Source organism: Saimiri boliviensis, chromosome 14 (genome assembly GCF_048565385.1).
Source record: "Saimiri boliviensis isolate mSaiBol1 chromosome 14, mSaiBol1.pri, whole genome shotgun sequence".
In the NCBI taxonomy this organism is placed as follows: domain Eukaryota; kingdom Metazoa; phylum Chordata; class Mammalia; order Primates; family Cebidae; genus Saimiri; species Saimiri boliviensis.
Window position 1 is genome coordinate 5,671,137 of NC_133462.1, and position 21,344 is coordinate 5,692,480.

General features: G+C 44.3%; 1 protein-coding gene across 1 annotated transcript in view; it reads left to right on the forward strand.

Annotated features, from left to right (window-relative positions):
* LOC120362706 (uncharacterized) overlaps positions 1–21,344 on the forward strand; it is a 30,888-nt gene that overhangs the window by 2,552 nt on the left and 6,992 nt on the right. Inside the window, 5 exon segments of the mRNA XM_074385534.1 lie at positions 464–590; positions 7,193–7,467; positions 9,725–9,851; positions 14,106–14,380; positions 17,262–17,388. Coding sequence (XP_074241635.1) covers positions 464–590; positions 7,193–7,467; positions 9,725–9,851; positions 14,106–14,380; positions 17,262–17,388 — 931 coding nt within the window.

Below are 21,344 nucleotides of genomic sequence, written 5' to 3' on the forward strand. Positions count from 1 at the left end.
TCTACTAAAAATACAAAAAAAATTAGCTGAGCATGGTGGCGCGTGCCTATAATCCCAGCTACTCAGGAGGCTGAGGCAGGAGAATTGCCTGAACCCAGGAGGTGGAGGTTGCGGTGAGCCGAGATCGCGCCATTGCACTCCAGCCTGGGTTACAAGAGCCAAACTCCGTCTCAAAAAAAAAACAAAAACGTGGTTTCATAGGGCTGGGCGCGGTGGCTCACACCTGTAATCCCAGCATTTTGGGAGGCTGAGGCGAGTGGATCACGAGGTCAAGAGATCGAGACCATCCTGGTCAACGTGGTGAAAGCCCATCTCTACTAAAAATAGAAAAAATTAGCTGGGCATGGTGGTGCGTGAGGCGGAGGTGGCGGTGAGCCGAGATCGCACCATTGCACTCCAGCCTGGTCAACAACAGTGAAACTCTGTCGCAAAAAAAAAAAAAAAATATGTGGTTTCCTTTCAGGGTCTATTGACATTCAGGGATGTGGCTATAGAATTCTCTCAGGAGGAGTGGAAATGCCTGGACCCTGCTCAGAAGACTTTACACAGGGACGTGATGTTGGAGAACTACAGGAATCTGCTCTCCCTGGGTGAGTCCACCTTCCCCCAGAAGCGGGGATGTGCCCTTGCGTATCTTTGTATTTTCTCTTGTTGCCTCTTGGGAGCTGCATCCTTGCTTGACTAAAATGGAAGCCGTATTGATTTTGAAATGAAAAGCTTCATGACGCAGCATCTGGAATTTAACTGTCCCCGCCCTTTTCTTTTCCTTTTATTTTTTTGAGACGGAGTCTCGTTCTGTTGCCAAGGCAGAAGTGCAGTGGCATGATCTCGGCCCACCACAACATCCGCCTCCAGGGTTCAAGTGATTTTTTTTTCCCCAGCCTCCCAAGTAGCTGTGACCACATGTGCCTGCCACGATTCCTGGCTGTCGGGGACCATCCGGGACGGGTAGGCACATCTGCCCGGGGTCTCTCGACCTGGAAGAGGGTCCCAATACCTGGAAGAGGGAGTGTGCCTGGAAAAATAATAAAGACAGAGAGAGAGAAAGCGAGGCGTCTGGAGGACTGATAGGCTGTGCCTAAACAGCAAATTTTCTTTTTCTTTTTTTTTTTTTTTTTTTTGAGACGGAGTTTCGCTCTTGTTACCCAGGCTGGAGTGCAATGGTGCGATCTCGGCTCGCCGCAACCTCCGCCTCCTGGGTTCAGGCAATTTTCCTGCCTCAGCCTCCTGAGTACCTGGCATTACAGGCACGTGCCACCATGCCTAGCTAATTTTTTGTATTTTTAGTAGAGACGGGGTTTCACCATGTTGACCGGGATGGTCTCGATCTCTCGACCTCGTGATCCACCCGCCTCGGCCTCCCAAAGTGCTGGGATTACAGGCTTGAGCCACCGCACCGGGCCGCAAATTTTATTTTTCAAAGGCCAGGAATAAATACACTTTCTTGGCTCTGGTTTACCTCATAGCAAGAGGAAATGCAAATGTATGCCTCACATGGCCTATACAATAGAGAAGTCAGATATGCAATCAGTGGTTTTAAAAAGTAACAGAATTTCTTAGACCATCCTGGTAACATGGTGAAACCCCGTCTCTACTAAAAATACAAAAAAAATTAGCTGGGCATGGTGGCGCGTGCCTGTAATCCCAGCTACTCAGGAGGCTGAGGCAGGAGAATTGCCTGAACCCAGGAGGTGGAGGTTGCGGTGAGCCGAGATCCCGCCATTGCACTCCAGCCTGGGTAACAAGAGTGAAACTCTGTCTCAAAAAAAAAAAAAAAAAAAAAGTAACAGAATTTCCTGTAATCACAAAGCTTGTTTACATCCAAACATTATTCTTCCTGGCTGCAGGTATCTCTGGTTTGATCTTGTTTTAGAACTGAGATGTGAAAAGGTTTTCTGGTTTTGCTCATCAGAATATCTTTTATCAGATTCTCCTTTGTCTCCTCCTGACTCAACTTAACTCAACTTCCCCATTCAGGAGTCTCTGAGTCAGAAATCAAAGCCATCCCTTATGGTGGCATTTGCTTTGCAAATATTGACAGTTAAACCATTATCTAGGGTACAAGGCAGTCAGGTAAGTAAAGAAAAAGATTGAAGGCTTACTCTTAAAGAGTCATAAAAAAGTTAAAAGCAGGAATCCGTTGCCGGCAGGGAGTCACTCGGTCTAGCAGCAACACATAGTTTTAGGCCCAAACGATATTGTGGTTGATATTAGAAACTGATCATTCATCTTTCAGATCCTCTTTCCGGATAGCTCGACTGCCTCCAGTAGGAAACTGTGTTTGGGATGAAACTCACCATATAGTGAGACTCACGTCTTTTGGGGGTCTCACACGGGAATGTTCCCCACACCTGGCTAATTTTTTTTATTTTTAGTAGAGACGGGGTTTCACCATATTGCTCAGGCTGGTCTTGAACTCCTGACCTTGTGATCCTCCTGCTTCAGCTTCCCAAAGTGCTAGGATTAGAGGCGTGAGCCACCACACCCAGCCAGTCTTTTTTGTTTAGAAATCATGTGTTCTTTAGGATATCTCAGTGTACGTTCCAGAACTAAAGTAGACATAAAACCCTATGGCAGGCCACGCATGGTGACTCACACATGGACACCTCAATCCCAGCCCTTTGGGAGGCTGAGGGGTGTGGATCACATCAGGTCAGGATCTGAGACCACCCGCCTGGCCAACATGGCAAATCCCCATGTCTACTAAAAATACAAAAATTAGCTGGGCGTGGGCACACCTGTAGTTTCAGCTACTAGAAAGTGAGAGCATGGAGAATCACTTGAACCCGAGAGGTGAAGGTTGCAGTGAGCCAGGGATGTGCCACTGCACTCCCGTCCGGGTGACAGAGTGAGATTCTGCCTCTAAAAACAAAAACAAAACCTTATGGCAGAGTTTAAAGATACCAAGTTAGTTCTGGCCAGGTGCAGTGTTGCATCCCTGTATCCCAGCACTTTGACAGGCCAAGGCAGGCAGATCACCTGTGGTCTGGAATTCGACACCGGCCTGACCACTCCGTCTCTGCTAAAAATATAAAAGTAGGCCGGGTGCCGCGGCTCAAGCCTGTAATCCCAGCACTTTGGAAGGCCGAGGCGGGTGGATCACGAGGTCGAGAGATCGAGACCATCCTGGTCAACATGGTGAAACCCCGTCTCTACTGAAAACACAAAAAATTAGCTGGGCATGGTGGCGCGTGCCTGTAATCCCAGCTACTCAGGAGGCTGAGGCAGGAGAATTGCCTGAATCCAGGAGGCGGAGGTTGCGGTGAGCCGAAATCACGGCATTGCACTCCAGCCTGGGTAACAAGAGCAAAAACTCCGTCTAAAAAAAAAAAAAAAAATACAAAAGTAGATAGGGGTGGTCGCTCATGCCTTTAATCCCAGCTACTCAGGAGGCTGAGGCAAGAGAATTGCTTGAAGCCAGGAAGCGAAGGTTGCAGTGAGTCAAGATAGCATCATTGCACTTTAGACTAAGAAACAAGAACAAAACTCTTCTCTAAAAAAATTTTAGGCCGGGTGCGGTGGCTCAAGCCTGTAATCCCAGCACTTTGGGAGGTCGAGGCGGGTGGATCACGAGGTCAAGAGATCAAGACCATCCTGGTCAACATGGTGAAACCCCGTCTGTACTAAAAAATACAAAAAATTAGCTGGGCATGGTGGCGCGTGCCTGTAATCCCAGCTACTCAGGAGGCTGAGGCAGGAGAATTGCCTGAACCCAGGAGGCGGAGGTTTTGGTGAGCCGAGATTGCACCATTGCACTCCAGCCTGGGTAACGAGCGAAACTCCGTCTCAAAAAAAAAAAAAAAGGAAAAAAAATTTAAAAGACAGGTATCTAGTTTTCTGTTTGCTACTTATATGTTTTTTCGATTCTGTAGTGCTTTGAAGGAAGCTCGATTTCCACATACTACAGTCCTCTTTATGTATTCAGAAGGAGGCAGTCAGTGGAGGAATTTGTGAAATATTTTCCTCGATCCATCTGTAATGTCTTCTTTCCTGCTGAAACATAGGGCTGGGACTCCAGAAAAGCTGCAGCACATCATATTTCTTTCTTTTTATAAGCAGGAGCCTCTTTCTGACCTGTTTATTCATGTTGGAGCCAGGGAAAGAGCCCTGGACTGTGGAGAGTCAAGTGAAAATATCCAGCTGAGTGGGAATGTATTACAGGTGTTAACACAGTTGTAGCTCAGAGCGGCACAGTGGAACCCACACCTTTAAATAGTGTGTGGGGAAACTCTGCAAGTGGGAGAATTCTGTGAGGAAAGAAAAGTTTAAATCTGGGGATCTCTGAATGGACCTCTTTCTTTGCTCCCACTTGTTTCTCTGCTCTTTATTGATTTAACGAGTTTTTTTATACAAGCGATAGTCCTGTTCCCTAGTAGTCAACACCCAAATTCTCTCAAAGGTCCCATCCGTAGGAACATCCTATTGGAGAATAAGAACTCTCAACATGGCTTTCGGCCAATACGAACATTCAGACCAGGGAGCCTGCATTATGATTTTTATGTTTTTATTGCGCGTTCAGTTTTATGCAGTGTTTTCTCTGATCTCAGTTTATGAATTTTTCCGGTACACATTCTATGTTTTATATTTTGTGCGTAGTAAACTAGATAAATAATGCAATACATATACATAGAATTGCTGTATTGCCTGGCTGTGACACACTGGAGATGTGACATCATAATTGCAAGCTCTGATGTTGTTAGGCAGTTTTGTTTTCTTTTTTTTTTTTGAGGTTCAGTCTTACCTTGTCACCCAAGCTGGAGTGCAGTGGTGCAATGTTGGCTCACAGCAACCTCTGCCTCCTGGGTTCAAACTGTTCTGCAGTCTCAGCCTCCCAAGTCGCTCGGAATTAGAGGTGCCACCTACCGTGCCCAGATATTTCTTTTTTGTAATTTTAGTAAAGACGGGGTTTCACCATGTTGGCCAGGCTGGTCTTGAACCCCTGACATTGTGATCTGCCTGCCTCAGCCTTTCAAAGTGCTGGGATTACAGGCATGAGCCACTGCGCATGGCTGTAAGTCAGTTCTTATTCCTTATAATGCTGTGTATTTTCTTGACCTCATACATCACAAGGTAGTGATCTTAACATGCATTTCTGTTCTTATATGGTGTGCTGGTGGTAAGTAGAAGTTGAGGCTTTTGTCTTATTTTTGAGATAGAGTCTTGCTCTGTCGCCCAGGGTAGAGTGCAGTGGCACAACCTTGCTCACTGCAACCTCCATCTCCCGGGTTCAAGCAATTCTCCTGCCTCACCCTCCCAAGTAGTGGGGATTACAGGTGCCCACCACCACACCTGGGTAATTTTTGTATTTATAGTAGAGATGGGGTTTCACCATGTTGGCCAGGATGGTCAAGATCTCCTGACCTTGTAATGCAGCTACCTCAGCCTCCCAAAGTGCTGGGATTACAGGCGTGAGCCACCGTGTCCAGGTCCCGAGTTCTGCAGGCTGTATAAATGTATTATTTGCTTGCTGATTTTATCGTAAATTACAATCTTTTACTAATTAATTTTTGAGATTATACATATGGCTTTTCAATATGTAGTAAGCAATATAACTGACGCATTCCACTCAGTAATGTCACAGTGTGCCACCAGGCACAGTGGTTCACACCTGTAAATTCCAGGACTTTGAAAGGCCAAGGCTGGTGGATAATTTGAGGCCAGGAATTTGAGACCAGCCTGGCCAACATAGTAAAACCCCATCTCTACTAAAAATACACAAGTTAGCTGTGCATGGTGACACGTGCCTGTAATCCCAGCTACTTAGGAGGCTGAGGCAAGAGAATCGCTTGAACCAAGGTGGCAGAGGTTGCAGTGAGCCGAGATCACACCTCTGCACTCCAGCCCGGGTGACAGAGCAAGACTCCATCTCAGAAAAATAAAAATACAGAGGCCAGACATGGTGGCTCATGCCTGTAATTCCAGCACTCAGGGAGGCTGAGGTGGGTGGATCACGAGGTCATAAGATTGAGACCATCCTGGCTAACACAGCGAAACACCGTCTCTACCAAAAATACAAAACATTAGCTGGGTGTTGTGTCACGTGCCTGTAATTCGAGATCCTCAGGAGGCTGAGGCAGGAGAATCTTTTGAATCTGGGATGCGGATGTTACAGTGAGCCAAGATCATGCCACTGCATTCAGTCTGGGTGACGGTGCGAGACACCATCTACGTAAAATAAAATTTAAAAAATTTTGACAAAAATGTTACAAAGCACCTCTTCTGCATGGATATAGGTAATTTTGTGACAGTTATTCAAGCTCACTGCAAGCTCTGCCTCTTGGCGTCAAGCAATTCTCTTGCCTCAACCACCCAAGTAGCTGAAAGTACAGGTGTGGGCCACCACACCTGACTGATTTTTGTGATGTTTTCTCATCTTCTCAGTGCTATGATTATTTGACAGTACAAAATTTACATTGATTTTGGTTATGCTTACATGATCTTGTGAATGATTTACCAATGTTGTTTATTGTGTGGTCCATTAGCATTTATCTGTATACAGTAAATATGCTTTAAATATGAAGAAATAATCCGGGCGCGGTGACTCAAGCCTGTAATCCCAGCACTTTGGGAGGCTGAGGCGGGTGGATCACGAGGTCGAGAGATCGAGACCATCCTGGTCAACATGGTGAAACCCCGTCTCTACTAAAGATACAAAAAAAAATTAGCTGGGCATGGTGGCACGTGCCTGTAATCCCAGCTACTCAGGAGGCTGAGGCAGGAGAATTGCCTGAGCCCAGGAGGCGGAGGTTGCGGTGAGCCGAGATCGCGCCATTGCACTCCAGCCTGGGTAAGAAGAGCGAAACTCCGTCTCAAAAAAAATAAATAAATAAATAAAAATAAATAAATATGAAGAAATATATTTTTCTCTTCATGCAACATTACAGTGATTTTTTGTAAGCTGTTAAACACATTATAGTCTTAGTGGAAATATACTCTTTAGGTTTACACATATTGGTGTCCTGTCAGTGTTTTGTCATGATATTGAAAATAGTCTTCCATAGAAATGGTTTCAAGTACATATAATCATCCTTTATTTATTAAAGAATCTTACTTCTGCTGTGTTCCTAAACTTTGAAGATCATGTCGTGGAAGTTTACAATAAGTATTGTTTTTTTTGTGTCGTATTTGCATATTTCAGTATTATTTACCATCTGTACTGAATTGGAAACCTGTTGTTGTTTATGTTTTGTAGATATCTCTTCCAAATGCATGATGAAGGAGTTCTCATCGACGGAGGAAGGCCATACAGAAGTGTTCCACACAGGGACATTGCAAAGACATGAAAGTCATCTCACTGGAGATTTTTGCTTCCAGAAAACTGAGAAAAATATTCATGACTTTGAGTTTCAGTGGCAAAAGGATGAAAGAAACAGTCGTGAAGTACCCATGACAAAAATCAAAAAGTTGACTGGTAGTAAAGACCAATATGATGACAGGCATTCTGGAACCAAGCCTGTTGAAGATCAGGTTGGATTAAGCTTTCATTCACCTCTGTCTAACCTGCACGTATTTCATAATGAGGGGAACATTGATAATCAACTAGAGAAGTCGATAAATGACGTTTCCTTAATTTCAACTTCCCCAAGAATTTTTTGTAGGCCCAAAACCCATATTTCTAATTACTGTAGGAATAATTTGCTTCATTCATTACTGACAGAAAGAGAGGAGGTACACGTGAGAGAAAAATCTTTGCAATGTAATGAGAGTGGCAAAGCCTTTAATTGTAGCTCGCTCTTAAGGAAACATCAGATAATCCATTTAGGAGAGAAACAATATGAATGTGATGTGTGTGGCAAGGTCTTTAATCAGAAGAGATACATCGAACGCCATCGTAGATGTCACACTGGTGAGAAACCTTACAAGTGTAATGAATGTGGCAAGAGCTTCTGTCACATGTCGTATCTTGTATGCCATCGTAGACTTCATACTGGAGAGAAACCTTACAAATGTAATGAGTGTGCCAAGACATTCCATCAAAGTTCAGGCCTTCTATTTCATAAGAAAATTCATACTGGAGAGAAACCTTACAAATGTAATGAATGTGGCAAGGTTTTTAATCAAAAATCACACCTTACACGTCATCATAGACGTCATACTGGAGAGAAACCTTACAGATGTGAAGAATGTGACAAAGTTTACACTCGCAAATCATACCTTGAAGTACACAGGAGAATTCATACTGGAGAGAAACCATAGAAATGTAACTTTTGTGACAAGGCTTTTGGGTGTGCTTCACATCCGACAAGACATACTAGAATCCACACTGGAGAAAAACCTTACAAGTGTCATGAGTGTGGCCAAACCTTTAGTGGACAGTCAGCACTTATTCATCATCAAGCAATCCATGGTATAGGGAAACTTTTCTAATGTAATGATTGTCACCAAGTCTTCAGTAATGCTACAACCATTGCAAATCATTGGAAAATACATAATGAAGACAGATCTTACAAGTGTAATTGGTGTAGCAAATTTTTCAATCTTTCATACCTTGTCATTCATCAGTGAACTTATACTGGATAGAAACCGTATAAATGTAATGATTGTGTCAAGGTCTTCAGTCAAGCATCATCTTTTTTTTTTTTTTTTTTTGAGACGGAGTTTCGCTCTTGTTACCCAGGCTGGAGTGCAATGGCGCGATCTCGGCTCACCGCAACCTCCGCCTCCTGGGCTCAGGCAATTCTCCTGCCTCAGCCTCCGGAGTAGCTGGGATTACAGGCACGCGCCACCATGCCCAGCTAATTTTTTGTATTTTTAGTAGAGACGGGGTTTCACCATGGTGACCAGGACGGTCTCCATCTCTTGACCTCGTGATCCACCGGCCTCGGCCTCCCAAAGTGCTGAGATTACAGGCTTGAGCCACCGCGCCCAGCCTAACATTTCTGTAATGGGAACGCTGCATTGATTTTTTGTTTGTTTATTTCTTGTATTATCCACAAGCATAAGAAATGTAACCGAGAAAGTATGGTGACCTCTTGAAAAAGTATAATAAACACCAGCTGGAAGACATAATGTGGTAAAAAATCCCTTTCCCGATTTGTCAGAACATTCCCTACAATTAAATCCCTGCTTTCACCTCTCTCCTCTTCTAATTCTCTGTAAAGATCAGAACTCCTCCCATTACTATGTGGTTAAAATGTGGTTTCAGGCCGGGCGCGGTGGCTCAAGCCTGTAATCCCAGCACTTTGGGAGGCCGAGGCAGGTGGATCACAAGGTCGAGAGATCGAGACCAACCTGGTCAACATGGTGAAACCCCGTCTCTACTAAAAATACAAAAAAAATTAGCTGGGCATGGTGGCGCGTGCCTATAATCCCAGCTACTCAGGAGGCTGAGGCAGGAGAATTGCCTGAACCCAGGAGGTGGAGGTTGCGGTGAGCCGAGATCGGGCCATTGCACTCCAGCCTGGGTAACAAGAGCCAAACTCCGTCTCAAAAAAAAAAAAAAAGAAACATGTTTTCATACGGCTGGGCGCGGTGGCTCACAGCTGTAATCCCAGCACTTTGGGAGGCTGAGGCGGGTGGATCACGAGGTCAAGAGATCGAGACCATCCTGGTCAAAATGGTGAAAGCCCGTCTCTACTAAAAATACAAAAAATTAGCTGGGCATGGTGGTGCGTGAGGCGGAGGTGGTGGTGAGCCGAGATCGCACCATTGCACTCCAGCCTGGGCAACAAGAGTGAAACTCTGTCTCAAAAAAAAAAAAATAAAAAATGTGGTTTCCTTTCAGGGTCTATTGACATTCAGGGACGTGGCTATAGAATTCTCTCAGGAGGAGTGGAAATGCCTGGACCCTGCTCAGAAGACTTTACACAGGGACGTGATGTTGGAGAACTACAGGAATCTGCTCTCCCTGGGTGAGTCCAACTTCCCCCGGAAGCGGGGATGTGCCCTTGCCTATCTTTGTATTTTCTCTTGTTGCCTCTTGGGAGCTACATCCTTGCTTGACTAAAATGGAAGCCATATTGATTTTGAAATGAACAGCTTCATGAATTTGAAATGAACAGCAGCATCTGGAATTTAACTGTCCCCGCCCTTTTCTTTTCCTTTTATTTTTTTGAGACGGAGTCTCGTTCTGTTGCCCAGGCAGAAGTGCAGTGGCATGATCTCGGCCCACCACAACATCCGCCTCCAGGGTTCAAGTGATTTTTTTTCCCCAGCCTCCCAAGTAGCTGTGACTACATGTGCCTGCCACGATGCCTGGCTGTCGGGGACCGTCCGGGACGGGTAGGCACGTCTGCCTGGGGTCTCGACCTGCAAGAGGGTCCCAATACCTGGAAGAGGGAGTGTGCCTGGAAAAATAATAAAGACAGAGAGAGAGAAAGCGAGGCGTCTGGAGGGCTGATAGGCTGTGCCTAAACAGCAAATTTTCTTTTTCTTTTTTCTTTTTTTTTTTTTTTTGAGACGGAGTTTCGCTCTTGTTACCCAGGCTGGAGTGCAATGGTGCGATCTCGGCTCACCACAACCTCCGCCTCCTGGGTTCAGGGAATTCTCCTGCCTCAGCCACCTGAGTAGCTGGGATTACAGGCACGGGCCACCACGCCCAGCTAATTTTTTGTATTTTTAGTAGAGACGGGGTTTCACCATGTTGACCAGGATGCTCTCGATCTCTCGACCTCGTGATCCACCCGCCTCCGCCTCCCAAAGTGCTGGGATTACAGGCTTGAGCCACCGCACCCGGCCGCAAATTTTATTTTTCAAAGGCCAGGAATAAATACACTTTCTTGGCTCTGGTTTACCTCATAGCAAGAGGAAATGCAAATGTATGCCTCACATGGCCTATACAATAGAGAAGTCAGATATGCAATCAGTGGTTGTAAGAAGTAACAATTTCCTAGACCATCCTGGTCAACATCGTGAAACCCCGTCTCTACTAAAAATACAAAAAAAATTAGCTGGGCATGGTGGCGCGTGCCTGTAATCCCACCTACTCAGGAGGCTGAGGCAGGAGAATTGCCTGAATCCAGGAGGCGGAGGTTTTGGTGAGCCGAGATTGCACCATTGCACTCCAGCCTGGGTAACGAGCGAAACTCCGTCTCAAAAAAAAAGAAAAGAAAAAAAAATTTAAAAGACAGGTATCTAGTTTCCTGTTTGCTATTTATATGTTTTTTCGATTCTGTAGTGCTTTGAAGGAAGCTCGATTTCCACATACTACAGTCCTCTTTATGTATTCAGAAGGAGGCAGTCAGTGGAGGAATTTGTGAAATATTTTCCTCGATCCATCTGTAATGTCTTCTTTCCTGCTGAAACATAGGGCTGGGACTCCAGAAAAGCTGCAGCACATCATATTTCTTTCTTTTTATAAGCAGGAGCCTCTTTCTGACCTGTTTATTCATGTTGGAGCCAGGGAAAGAGCCCTGGACTGTGGAGAGTCAAGTGAAAATATCCAGCTGAGTGGGAATGTATTAGAGGTGTTAACACAGTTGGAGCTCAGAGCAGCACAGTGGAACCCACACCTTTAAATAATGTGTGGGGAAACTCTGCAAGTGGGAGAATTCTGTGAGGAAAGAAAAGTTTAAATCTGGGGATCTCTGAATGGATATCTTTCTTTGCTCCCACTTGTTTCTCTGCTCTTTATTGATTTAACGAGTTTTTTTATAAAAGCGCTAGTCCTGTTCCCTAGTAGTCAACACCCAAATTCTCTCAAAGGTCCCATCCGTAGGAACATCCTATTGGAGAATAAGAACTCTCAACATGGCTTACGGCCAATACGAACATTCAGACCAGGGAGCCTGCATTATGATTTTTATGTTTTTATTGTGCGTTCAGTTTTATGCAGTGTTTTCTCTGATCTCAGTTTATGAATTTTCCCGGTACACATTCTATGTTTTATATTTTGTGCGTAGTAAACTAGATAAATAATGCAATACATAGACATAGAATTGCTGTATTGCCTGGCTGTGACACACTGGAGATGTGACATCATAATTGCAAGCTCTGATGTTGTTAGGCAGTTTTGTTTTCTTTTTTTTTTTGAGGTTCAGTCTTACCTTGTCACCCAAGCTGGAGTGCAGTGGTGCAATGTTGGCTCACAGCAACCTCTGCCTCCTGGGTTCAAACTGTTCTGCAGTCTCAGCCTCCCAAGTCGCTCGGAATTAGAGGTGCCACCTACCGTGCCCAGATATTTCTTTTTTGTAATTTTAGTAAAGACGGGGTTTCACCATGTTGGCCAGGCTGGTCTTGAAACCCTGACATTGTGCTCTGCCTGCCTCAGCCTTTCAAAGTGCTGGGATTACAGGCATGAGCCACTGCGCATGGCTGTAAGTCAGTTCTTATTCCTTATAATGCTGTGTATTTTCTTGACCTCATACATCACAAGGTAGTGATCTTAACATGCATTTCTGTTCTTATATGGTGTGCTGGCGGTAAGTAGAAGTTGAGGCTTTTGTCTTATTTTTGAGATAGAGTCTTGCTCTGTCGCCCAGGGTAGAGTTCAGTGGCACAACCTTGCTCACTGCAACCTCCATCTCCCGGGTTCAAGCAATTCTCCTGCCTCACCCTCCCAAGTAGTGGAGATTACAGGTGCCCACCACCACACCTGGGTAATTTTTGTATTTATAGTAGAGATGGGGTTTCACCATGTTGGCCAGGATGATCAAGATCTCCTGACCTTGTAATGCAGCTACCTCAGCCTCCCAAAGTGCTGGGATTACAGGCGTGAGCCACCGTGTCCAGGTCCCGAGTTCTGCAGGCTGTATAAATGTATTATTTGCTTGCTGATTTTATCGTAAATTACAATCTTTTACTAATTAATTTTTGAGATTATACATATGGCCTTTCAATATGTAGTAAGCAATATAACTGACGCATTCCACTCATTAATGTCACGGTGTGCCACCAGGCACAGTGGTTCACACCTGTAAATTCCAGGACTTTGAAAGGCCAAGGCTGGTGGATAATTTGAGGCCAGGAATTTGAGACCAGCCTGGCCAACATAGTAAAACCCCATCTCTACTAAAAATACACAAGTTAGCTGTGCATGGTGACACGTGCCTGTAATCCCAGCTACTTAGGAGGCTGAGGCAAGAGAATCGCTTGAACCAAGGTGGCAGAGGTTGCAGTGAGCCGAGATCACACCTCTGCACTCCAGCCCGGGTGACAGAACAAGACTCCATCTCAGAAAAATAAAAATACAGAGGCCAGACATGGTGGCTCATGCCTGTAATTCCAGCACTCAGGGAGGCTGAGGTGGGTAGATCACGAGGTCATGAGATTGAGACCATCCTGGCTAACACAGCGAAACACCGTCTCTACCAAAAATACAAAACATTAGCTGGGTGTTGTGTCACGTGCCTGTAATTCGAGATCCTCAGGAGGCTGAGGCAGGAGAATCTTTTGAATCTGGGATGCGGATGTTACAGTGAGCCAAGATCATGCCACTGCATTCAGTCTGGGTGACGGTGCGAGACACCATCTACGTAAAATAAAATTTAAAAAATTTTGACAAAAATGTTACAAAGCACCTCTTCTGCATGGATATAGGTAATTTTGTGACAGTTATTCAAGCTCACTGCAAGCTCTGCCTCTTGGCGTCAAGCAATTCTCTTGCCTCAACCTCCCAAGTAGCTGAAAGTACAGGTGTGGGCCACCACACCTGACTGATTTTTGTGATGTTTTCTCATCTTCTCAGTGCTATGATTATTTGACAGTACAAAATTTACATTGATTTTGGTTATGCTTACATGATCTTGTGAATGATTTACCAATGTTGTTTATTGTATGGTCCATTAGCATTTATCTGTATACAGTAAATATGCTTTAAATATGAAGAAATATATTTTTTTCTTCCTGGAACATGACAGTGATTTTTTGTAAGGTGTTAAACACATTATAGTCATAGTGGAAATATACTCTTTAGGTTTACACATATTGGTGTCCTGTCAGTGTTTTGTCATGATATTGAAAATAGTCTTCCATAGAAATGGTTTCAAGTACATATAATCATCCTTTATTTATTAAAGAATCTTACTTCTGCTGTGTTCCTAAACTTTGAAGATCATGTCGTGGAAGTTTACAATAAGTATTGTTTTTTTGTGTGTCGTATTTACATATTTCAGTATTATTTACCATCTGTACTGAATTGGAAACCTGTTGTTGTTTATGTTTTGTAGATATCTCTTCCAAATGCATGATGAAGGAGTTCTCATCGACGGAGGAAGGCCATACAGAAGTGTTCCACACAGGGACATTGCAAAGACATGAAAGTCATCACACTGGAGATTTTTGCTTCCAGAAAACTGAGAAAAATATTCATGACTTTGAGTTTCAGTGGCAAAAGGATGAAAGAAACAGTCCTGAAGTACCCATGACAAAAATCAAAAAGTTGACTGGTAGTAAAGACCAATATGATGACAGGCATTCTGGAACCAAGCCTGTTGAAGATCAGGTTGGATTAAGCTTTCATTCACCTCTGTCTAACCTGCACGTATTTCATAATGAGGGGAACATCGATAATCAACTAGAGAAGTCTATAAATGACGTTTCCTTAGTTTCAACTTCCCCAAGAATTTTTTGTAGGCCCAAAACCCATATTTCTAATTACTGTAGGAATAATTTGCTTCATTCATTACTGACAGAAAGAGAGGAGGTACACGTGAGAGAAAAATCTTTGCAATGTAATGAGAGTGGCAAAGCCTTTAATTGTAGCTCACTCTTAAGGAAACATCAGATAATCCATTTAGGAGAGAAACAATATGAATGTGATGTGTGTGGCAAGGTCTTTAATCAGAAGAGATACATCGAACGCCATCGTAGATGTCACACTGGTGAGAAACCTTACAAGTGTGATGAATGTGGCAAGAGCTTCTGTCACATGTCGTATCTTGTATGCCATCGTAGACTTCATACTGGAGAGAAACCTTACAAATGTAATGAGTGTGGCAAGACATTCCATCAAAGTTCAGGCCTTCTATTTCATAAGAAAATTCACACTGGAGAGAAACCTTACAAATGTAATGAATGTGGCAAGGTTTTTAATCAAAAATCACACCTTACACGTCAGCATAGACGTCATACTGGAGAGAAACCTTACAAATGTGAAGAATGTGACAAAGTTTACACTCGCAAATCATACCTTGAAGTACACAGGAGAAGTCATACTGTAGAGAAACCATAGAAATGTAACTTTTGTGACAAGGCTTTTGGGTGTGCTTCACATCCGGCAAGACATACTAGAATCCACACTGGAGAAAAACCTTACAAGTGTCATGAGTGTGGCCAAACCTTTAGTGGACAGTCAGCACTTATTCATCATCAAGCAATCCATGGTATAGGGAAACTTTTCTAATGTAATGATTGTCACCAGGTCTTCAGTAACGCTACAACCATTGCAAATCATTGGAAAATCCATAAGGAAGACAGATCTTACAAGTGTAATTGGTGTAGCAAATTTTTCAATCTTTCATACCTTGTCATTCATCAGTGAACTCATACTGGATAGAAACCGTATAAATGTAATGATTGTGTCAAGGTCTTCAGTCAAACATTATCTTTTTTTTTTTTTTTTTTTTGAGACGGAGTTTCGCTCTTGTTACCCAGGCTGGAGTGCAATGGTGAGATCTCGGCTCACCGCAACCTCCGCCTCCTGGGTTCAGGCAATTCTCCTGCCTCAGCCTCCTGAGTAGCTGGGATTACAGGCACGCGCCACCATGCCCAGCTAGTTTTTTGTATTTTTAGTAGAGATGGGATTTCACTATGTTAACGAGGATGGTCTCCGTCTCTTGACCTCGTGATCCACCCGCCTCGGCCTCCCAAAGTGCTGGGATTACAGCTGTGAGCCACTGCGCCCAGCCAGTCAAGCTTCATCTTATGCAAAACATAGGAGAATTCATAGAGGAGGAAAACCTCACTAGTGTGATAATTGTGGCAAAGCCTTTGTTTCACATTCACACTTCGTTAGACATCAGAGAATCCATAGTGGACAGAAATCCTACAAATGTAAGTGTGGCAAAGTCTTCAGTCTGGGGTAACTCTTGCAAAACATCGGAAAATTCATTCTTGAGATAATTGTTCCAAATGCAGTGAGTATAGCAACCCATCAAGCATTAATTGACATTAGAGTCAATTCAGTATCAACTTGAGTTTGAGTGGACTTAACATTGAGTTAAAGTTTTTTTTTTTATTTTTTTTTATTTGAGACGGAGTTTCGCTCTTGTTACCCAGGCTGGAGTGCAATGGCGCAATCTCAGCTCACCGCAACCTCCGCCTCCTGGGCTCAGGCAATTATCCTGCCTCAGCCTCCTGAGTAGCTGGGATTACAGGCACGTGCCACCATGCCCAGCTAACTTTTTGTATTTTTAGTAGAGACGGGGTTTCACCATGTTGACCAGGACGGTCTCGATCTCTTGACCTCGTGATCCACCGGCCTCGGCCTCCCAAAGTGCTGAGATTACAGGCTTGAGCCACCGGGCCCAGCCTAACATTTCTATAATGGGAATGCTGCATCGATTTTTTGTTTGTTTATTTCTTGTATTGTCCACAACCATAAGAAATGTAACCGAGAAAGTATGGTGACCTCTTCAAAAAGTATAATAAACACAACCTGGAAGACATAATGTGGTAAAAAATCCCTTTCTCGATTTGTCAGAACATTCCCTACAATTAAATCCCTGCTTTCACCTCTCTTCTCTTCTCATTCTCTGTAAAGATCAGAACTCCTCCCATTACTATGTGGTTAAAATGTGGTTTCAGGCGGGGCGCGGTGGCTCAAGCCTGTAATCCCAGCACTTTGGGAGGCCGAGGCAGGTGGATCACAAGGTCGAGAGATCGAGACCAACCTGGTCAACATGGTGAAACCCCGTCTCTACTAAAAATACAAAAAAAATTAGCTGGGCATGGTGGCGCGTGCCTATAATCCCAGCTACTCAGGAGGCTGAGGCAGGAGAATGCCTGAACCCAGGAGGTGGATGTTGCGGTGAGCCGAGATCGCGCCATTGCACTCCAGCCTGGGTAACAGGAGCGAAACTCCGTCTCAAAAAAAAAAAAAAAAAAAGTGGTTTCATAGGGCTGGGCGCGGTGGCTCACACCTGTAATCCCAGCACTTTGGGTGGCTGAGGCGGGTGGATCATGAGGTCAAGAGATCGAGACCATCCTGGTCAACATGGTGAAAGCCCGTCTCTACTAAAAATACAAAAAATTAGCTGGGCATGGTGGTGCGTGAGGCGGAGGTGGCGGTGAGCCGAGATCGCACCATTGCACTCCAGCCTGGGCAACAAGAGTGAAACTCTGTCTCAAAAAAAAAAAAAAAAAAATATGTGGTTTCCTTTCAGGGTCTATTGACATTCAGGGATGTGGCTATAGAATTCTCTCAGGAGGAGTGGAAATGCCTGGACCCTGCTCAGAAGACTTTACACAGGGACGTGATGCTGGAGAACTACAGGAATCTGCTCTCCCTGGGTGAGTCCAACTTCCCCCGGAAGCGGGGATGTGCCCTTGCGTATCTTTGTATTTTCTCTTGTTGCCTCTTGGGAGCTGCATCCTTGCTTGACTAAAATGGAAGCCGTATTGATTTTGAAATGAACAGCTTCATGACGCAGCATCTGGAATTTAACTGTCCCCGCCCTTTTCTTTTCCTTTTATTTTTTTGAGACGGAGTCTCGTTCTGTTGCCCAGGCAGAAGTGCAGTGGCATGATCTCGGCCCACCACAACATCCGCCTCCAGGGTTCAAGTGATTTTTTTTCCCCAGCCTCCCAAGTAGCTGTGACTACATGTGCCTGCCACGATGCCTGGCTGTCGGGGACCGTCCGGGACGGGTAGGCACGTCTGCCTGGGGTCTCTCGACCTGCAAGAGGGTCCCAATACCTGGAAGAGGGAGTGTGCCTGGAAAAATAATAAAGACAGAGAGAGAGAAAGCGAGGCGTCTGGAGGGCTGATAGGCTGTGCCTAAACAGCAAATTTTCTTTTTCTTTTTTTTTTTTTTTTGAGACGGAGTTTCGCTCTTGTTACCTAGGCTGGAGTGCAATGGTGCAATCTCGGCTCGCCGCAACCTCCGCCTCCTGGGTTCAGGCAATTCTCCTGCCTCAGCCTCCTGAGTAGCTGGGATTACAGGCACGCGCCACCATGCCCAGCTAATTTTTTGTATTTTTAGTAGAGACGGGGTTTCACCATGTTGACCAGGATGCTCTCGATCTCTCGACCTCGTGATCCACCCGCCTCCGCCTCCCAAAGTGCTGGGATTACAGGCTTGAGCTACCGCACCCGGCCGCAAATTTTATTTTTCAAAGGCCAGGAATAAATACACTTTCTTGGCTCTGGTTTACCTCATAGCAAGAGGAAATGCAAATGTATGCCTCACATGGCCTATACAATAGAGAAGTCAGATATGCAATCAGTGGTTGTAAAAAGTAACAGAATTTTCTAGACCATCCTGGTCAACATGGTGAAACCCCGTCTCTACTAAAAATACAAAAAAAATTAGCTGGGCATGGTGGCGCGTGCCTGTAATCCCAGTGACTCAGGAGGCTGAGGCAGGAGAATTGCCTGAACCCAGGAGGCGGAGGTTTTGGTGAGCCGAGATTGCACCATTGCACTCCAGCCTGGGTAACGAGCGAAACTCCGTCTCAAAAAAAAAAAAAAGAAAAAAAAATTTAAAAGACAGGTATCTAGTTTCCTGTTTGCTATTTATATGTTTTTTCGATTCTGTAGTGCTTTGAAGGAAGCTCGATTTCCACATACTACAGTCCTCTTTATGTATTCAGAAGGAGGCAGTCAGTGGAGGAATTTGTGAAATATTTTCCTCGATCCATCTGTAATGTCTTCTTTCCTGCTGAAACATAGGGCTGGGACTCCAGAAAAGCTGCAGCACATCATATTTCTTTCTTTTTATAAGCAGGAGCCTCTTTCTGACCTGTTTATTCATGTTGGAGCCAGGGAAAGAGCCCTGGACTGTGGAGAGTCAAGTGAAAATATCCAGCTGAGTGGGAATGTATTAGAGGTGTTAACACAGTTGGAGCTCAGAGCAGCACAGTGGAACCCACACCTTTAAATAGTGTGTGGGGAAACTCTGCAAGTGGGAGAATTCTGTGAGGAAAGAAAAGTTTAAATCTGGGGATCTCTGAATGGACCTCTTTCTTTGCTCCCACTTGTTTCTCTGCTCTTTATTGATTTAACGAGTTTTTTTATAAAAGCACTAGTCCTGTTCCCTAGTAGTCAACACCCAAATTCTCTCAAAGGTCCCATCCGTAGGAACATCCTGTTAGAGAATAAGAACTCTCAACATGGCTTTCGGCCAATATGAACATTCAGACCAGGGAGCCTGCATTAAGATTTTTATGTTTTTATTGCGCGTTCAGTTTTATGCAGTGTTTTCTCTGATCTCAGTTTATGAATTTTCCCGGTACACATTCTATGTTTTATATTTTGTGCATAGTAAACTAGATAAATAATGCAATACATAGACATAGAATTGCTGTATTGCCTGGCTGTGACACACTGGAGATGTGACATCATAATTGCAAGCTCTGATGTTGTTAGGCAGTTTTGTTTTCTTTTTTTTTTTGAGGTTCAGTCTTACCTTGTCACCCAAGCTGGAGTGCAGTGGTGCAATGTTGGCTCACAGCAACCTCTGCCTCCTGGGTTCAAACTGTTCTGCAGTCTCAGCCTCCCAAGTCGCTCGGAATTAGAGGTGCCACCTACCGTGCCCAGATATTTCTTTTTTGACATTGTGATCTGCCTGCCTCAGCCTTTCAAAGTGCTGGGATTACAGGCATGAGCCACTGCGCATGGCTGTAAGTCAGTTCTTATTCCTTACAATGCTGTGTATTTTCTTGACCTCATACATCACAAGGTAGTGATCTTAACATGCATTTCTGTTCTTATATGGTGTGCTGGTGGTAAGTAGAAGTTGAGGCTTTTGTCTTATTTTTGAGATAGAGTCTTGCTCTGTCGCCCAGGGTAGAGTGCAGTGGCACAACCTTGCTCACTGCAACCTCCATCTCCCGGGTTCAAGCAATTCTCCTGCCTCACCCTCCCAAGTAGTGGGGATTACAGGTGCCCACCACCACACCTGGGTAATTTTTGTATTTATAGTAGAGATGGGGTTTCACCATGTTGGCCAGGATGGTCAAGATCTCCTGACCTTGTAATGCAGCTACCTCAGCCTCCCAAAGTGCTGGGATTACAGGCGTGAGCCACCGTGTCCAGGTCCCGAGTTCTGCAGGCTGTATAAATGTATTATTTGCTTGCTGATTTTATCGTAAATTACAATCTTTTACTAATTAATTTTTGAGATTATACATATGGCCTTTCAATATGTAGTAAGCAATATAACTGACGCATTCCACTCAGTAATGTCACAGTGTGCCACCAGGCACAGTGGTTCACACCTGTAAATTCCAGGACTTTGAAAGGCCAAGGCTGGTGGATAATTTGAGGCCAGGAATTTGAGACCAGCCTGGCCAACATAGTAAAACCCCATCTCTACTAAAAATACACAAGTTAGCTGTGCATGGTGACACGTGCCTGTAATCCCAGCTACTTAGGAGGCTGAGGCAAGAGAATCGCTTGAACCAAGGTGGCAGAAGTTGCAGTGAGCCGAGATCACACCTCTGCACTCCAGCCCAGGTGACAGAGCAAGACTCCATCTCAGAAAAATAAAAATACAGAGGCCAGACATGGTGGCTCATGCCTGTAATTCCAGCACTCAGGGAGGCTGAGGTGGGTAGATCACGAGGTCATGAGATTGAGACCATCCTGGCTAACACAGCAAAACACCGTCTCTACCAAAAATACAAAACATTAGCTGGGTGTTGTGTCACGTGCCTGTAATTCGAGATCCTCAGGAGGCTGAGGCAGGAGAATCTTTTGAATCTGGGATGCGGATGTTACAGTGAGCCAAGATCATGCCACTGCATTCAGTCTGGGTGACGGTGCGAGACACCATCTACGTAAAATAAAATTTAAAAATTTTTGACAAAAATGTTACAAAGCACCTCTTCTGCATGGATATAGGTAATTTTGTGACAGTTATTCAAACTCATTGCAACCTCTGCCTCTTGGCGTCAAGCAATTCTCTTGCCTCAACCTCCCAAGTAGCTGAAAGTACAGGTGTGGGCCACCACACCTGACTGATTTTTGTGATGTTTTCTCATCTTCTCAGTGCTATGATTATTTGACAGTACAAAATTTACATTGATTTTGGTTATGCTTACATGATCTCGTGAATGATTTACCAATGTTGTTTATTGTATGGTCCATTAGCATTTATCTGTATACAGTAAATATGCTTTAAATATGACGAAATATATTTTTTTCTTCTTGGAACATGACAGTGATTTTTTGTAAGCTGTTAAACACATTATAGTCATAGTGGAAATATACTCTTTAGGTTTACACATATTGGTGTCCTGTCAGT